This window comes from Populus euphratica, unplaced genomic scaffold (assembly GCF_000495115.2).
Source record: "Populus euphratica unplaced genomic scaffold, PopEup_1.0 scaffold1527.1, whole genome shotgun sequence".
NCBI lineage: Eukaryota > Viridiplantae > Streptophyta > Magnoliopsida > Malpighiales > Salicaceae > Populus > Populus euphratica.
The window spans coordinates 66-4,161 of NW_011501372.1; the positions used below are offsets into that span (position 1 = coordinate 66).

The 4,096-nt window shown below is 36.0% G+C and overlaps 1 protein-coding gene across 1 annotated transcript; it reads right to left on the reverse strand.

Annotated features, from left to right (window-relative positions):
• Positions 1-305: 305 nt before the first annotated feature.
• Positions 306-3,303, reverse strand: LOC105117777 (ankyrin repeat-containing protein At3g12360-like). The gene is made up of 5 exons (XM_011015537.1): positions 2,657-3,303; positions 1,994-2,547; positions 1,829-1,888; positions 1,513-1,590; positions 306-1,225 (listed from the first exon to the last, which is right to left on the reverse strand). Exons 1-5 carry the CDS (start codon positions 3,270-3,272, stop codon positions 500-502), a joined length of 2,034 nt encoding a protein of 677 aa, XP_011013839.1. The 5' UTR covers positions 3,273-3,303; the 3' UTR covers positions 306-499.
• Positions 3,304-4,096: the final 793 nt, after the last annotated feature.

A 4,096-nucleotide genomic window follows, 5' to 3' on the forward strand; every position in this document is an offset into this window, starting at 1 on the left:
TTTTGGGATAGAGGAGTAGCGAAACTCGGTTGCTCCATCAATGAATTATTGTTATATATGAATTTAGGTTGATAAAGTTTTATATTTGGTTCATGTATAGAATGTGTTTTAGTTTTGGAGTTGAAACAAAGAAATATTGATTTACAGTTTTGAAATAATTTATGGCAACTCCAAATTAAGGCAGAACAAGAAAGTGGACAGGCAAGTCGTGTTCTTTACGCAGAAGATAATAGAACGATAACCTGATAAAGAACGCCAAGAACTCTGAGAAGCACTAGTAGGAAAGACAATTTTGAATCCAGATCTCCGAGACAAAAACCCTTCTCAGCTATATTTAAAACCACTGGCATTAGTATAGCATTTCTTGGACAATCAACGAACTTGCTTTGAATAAAGGAAAGTAGTACAGCCACATTCGATTCATCATTGCTAATAGTCTTACTGATCCCAACAACTTTTAGAGGAGGAGAATCCCAGAAATCCTGGCATCTATTGAAGATCAACCTGAATTGCTCTCTTTGCTTGTTCTCCCTCTCTTGAGCTCAGAGAGTTTATCAGGCAGCCACCTCCAACTGTAGAATAGAAAGAGAAACGAGAGGAAGTAGACATGATACGAGAGCATTCCTTCAAGAATTTGGTTGACAGATGGTGGAAGAATCCATTGAATATAAAGCAATGTTTGAGCAAGGAAAAACACAACCCCCACCACAATAATGATGATTGCTAACACTCCATAATCGGATCCACCTAATGCTATGCTCACAGCAAAAAAGAACGCCAAGCACATCATGTAAATAGCTCCACCAACCATTAAGGATGAAAACCAAACGACAAATGGTGCAAATTTGACATCATTCAAGTTCGTCCAAAGAAGGATTATAGCAGCCACCACAGAGGTATTCAAAGCCCACACATCAAGACATAAATAGCCATCCAGAAGGGATGAACCAGTAGGACTGTCGAAGGCAGTGTTGTTATGGAAGACAGTGCTAGTGACGTTAAAGTCATGATGATGTTCACTTGAGTTACTGATATTCTTTAGCTGTGGCAATTGTATAGCACCAGAAAAGGTTACACCAGCAACAAGCACTGCTACCACAAGAAGATTCTCTATCCTGCTCTTTGTTTCCTCTTTCCTTGGTGGCTTGCCTTGAGAACTACTGAAAGGCTGTTGTAGGGATTTTTTGGGGCGGGCGTGGAAGTATAGGATCGATAATGTTGTCATCTGCATAGCAAGGAGAAAAAACTTAATGTTTTTTTTTTTAGTTTTTCGCACTTTGAAGATTATCCAAAAGCATCTGGCCTTGAAATGCCTTTTTGGGGACGCCAGATATCAAAATTCTGGAATGGTTTCAGAATTTTGAATACTATAGAATACAAGTTAAGCATGTAGCTCAGCACCACTTTTAAACCAAGACACAGCCATCTTTTTTCTTTCTTAAAGTCTTACCTCTTCCGGAAACCGAAAAGATCAAAACCCAAAAGTATAGGAAAGAAGAAAAGAAACAATACCGCTCCATAATAATCTACCAATTTGTAATCCTTCGAGGGTTTCCTTTTATCTTGCTTCTTTGGATCAACTGCTTTGTCCTGTCTCAGAAAATAGAAATCATGAAGAAATGCATAAATGATAATTGTTCAAATCACATGACATCATTATACTCAAAAACCTTAAACGGTTAGGTGTTAAATCTTGAATTTTTTTCGTCTCTTGATCTTGCTTGATTGTTTCCATTACTTGATAAAATATTCTTGTATTATCGAGTACATATCTTTACCCAAAATATCTAAAATGTAAGCGAAGAACATATCATTTGAACTCTTATACCTGGGTACCGTCAGCAGGGGTGTTGTTCTTTGAATCAAACTGCTTTCGTTCCTCAGCAAGCTGGCAACAAAGAGTAATTAGCACATATACAAAAATATTAAACCAATTATTCTCCTAAAATATATACTTTCGTAGATCTTGCTAAATGATGATCAACTAGTGTACCATTTCATCTGTTTTTTCATATTGATTCACAGCTATTTTAGATTGTTCTTCAGCAATATCATACGGTGTCTTGTTTGCATTGTTGACAATTGAACGCTCAACGCAGGTGTCGCGCACTAGAGCAAATGCAGCATTGGATTGGCCTGACTGTGTTGCCAAATGCAAAGGTGTGTTTCCATCCTCATCAATGCCATTTAGCAGTGGTTCGATGAGCTTCTGATCCAGTTTGAGTATGTGCCTAACCACTTTGCCTTGTCCATTTTCAGCTGCTACATGGAGAATGTTCTGCCCCTTTGCATTGAGGAACTCTTTTGGATATGGGAAGACTTTCATAAATTCCTTTACTAGATCAACAGAATCATTTTTGCATGCAAGATGGATAGGATAGTTTCCTTCTTGGTCTCTTTCATTTGCTCCATCAGGAAACTTCTGTAGTAGGAAGCGAACTCCATCCAGATAACCCATGGATGATGCATAATGGAGGGAATTTCCCAACTCTTGGTCTTTGAAACGTAATAGCTCTGGCTTTGCCTTTCCAATTTTTTCCAATATATCTGAAAATCAAAAGAATTAGTTTCCAATGAACATAACGATGATATATTTGCAAGAATTTTTTTTTATGTAAATCATTTTCTAATGAGTATAGATACACATTGTGATCACCTTTGTTACGTTGCTCGATGGCTGCATGAACAGGGGACTTTCCTTTTTGGAGCGCGCCAGAAGAAGCTTCGATATTCAGGAGATCATCAAGAATCCCATTCTTATGGCCACGCTCAACAGCCAGGTACAATGGAGACTTTTGTGTATTGTTGTTGTAATAGGCCGCTCCTGGATCTTTGCATACCAGCCACGCGACAGCTTCTTTTTTACCCCTGATCACTGCATCATGCAAAGGAATGTTTCCTTTTCTATTTTCCAACCGCACCAAGCAGGGATTCGATCCGACCAGAGTTTTAATTGTATTACTAAGCCTTCCTTCCCTGGCAGCAACATGAAGGATTGTGTCCTCCTGGTCGTTTCGACTGGTGATTAGCGAAGGAAACTCTTCTGCCAGATAAGCTGCAATTTTATCACTTCCGTAGCTTACGGCTACATGAAGTAGTGAATTCCCAGAGGGAGTCACTAGCTTATCTGGCGAATGTTTCTGAACACAGCTCTTAAAGGTCACAATGTTGTCCTCCTTCACATATTCATACAAGAAACGATCCATCAATACATTTTGATCATCATTTCTTGTGGTCAAATTTTCTTGTATGTTTATTTCTACGGGATACATTGCAAAAGAAAAGGAAAGAGAGTTTGTACTTGAATGGGTTTCTATTTGAATAAACTGGGAAGCATTCCAGTAGAATATATAGTGATGTGAGGTTACTTTGATTTCACTTGCGTGGATATACTTTGAGTACTCAAAGACTCCACCCATTTGTTCTGCGTGGAACATGGCAACAGAGAAAGCAAATGGCCACGGTTAGAGCAGCATCTAGGACAAGAAAAGGAAAAGGGCAAAATGTCCCGTAACAGGAAAAAGCCTAGATGATTGTGCTTATTCTTAACTTGAATATATATATATATTAGAGGTAAAATACATTAACACTTGGATTTTTATAAAATCTTGCAAACCACTTGAAAATTTAATGCTGCGTATTTTTCCTTTGAGTTCCAAAACTTTTTGTATATTTTAAGACTTTTTTTAGAGGTGTTTATTTTTACTGTGGCACTATACTTTTGAAAAAAATCCAAATTTATTTTTGTTTTAAATTCATTCTTTAATATTTTTGAATATTTTAATATGTTGATATTAAAATATTTTTTTTAAAAAATATTTTTTAAAAATATTTCCAAACAAAACACACTTAAAAAAAAAACTACTACAACCTTACATGGTATCTTGATATTAAGGGGAATGTTACTGGGATTTTAAGAGTAAAATTGAATTTTATAATATTTTTTTTAAAAAATATATAGTGGATATTTTTTATAATTTTAAAATTTAAACTTAATGATTCATATATTAGTTTTAATGATTCACATAGTTTTGCAATAAAGAAGGATGATATATATATATATATATATATATATATATATATAGAGAGAGAGAGA

What these genes read in the sequence shown, in the direction of transcription:
- LOC105117777 (XM_011015537.1), bottom strand. Translation starts at nt 3,272, where the DNA reads ATGTATCCCGTAGAAATAAACATACAAGAAAATTTGACCACAAGAAAT. An exon ending in CATCGAGCAACGTAACAAAG is followed by an intron (nt 2,548 to 2,656) that starts GTGATCACAATG and finishes TTTGATTTTCAG; the next exon opens with ATATATTGGAAAAAATTGGA. An exon ending in ATGAAAAAACAGATGAAATG is followed by an intron (nt 1,889 to 1,993) that starts GTACACTAGTTG and finishes CTTTGTTGCCAG; the next exon opens with CTTGCTGAGGAACGAAAGCA.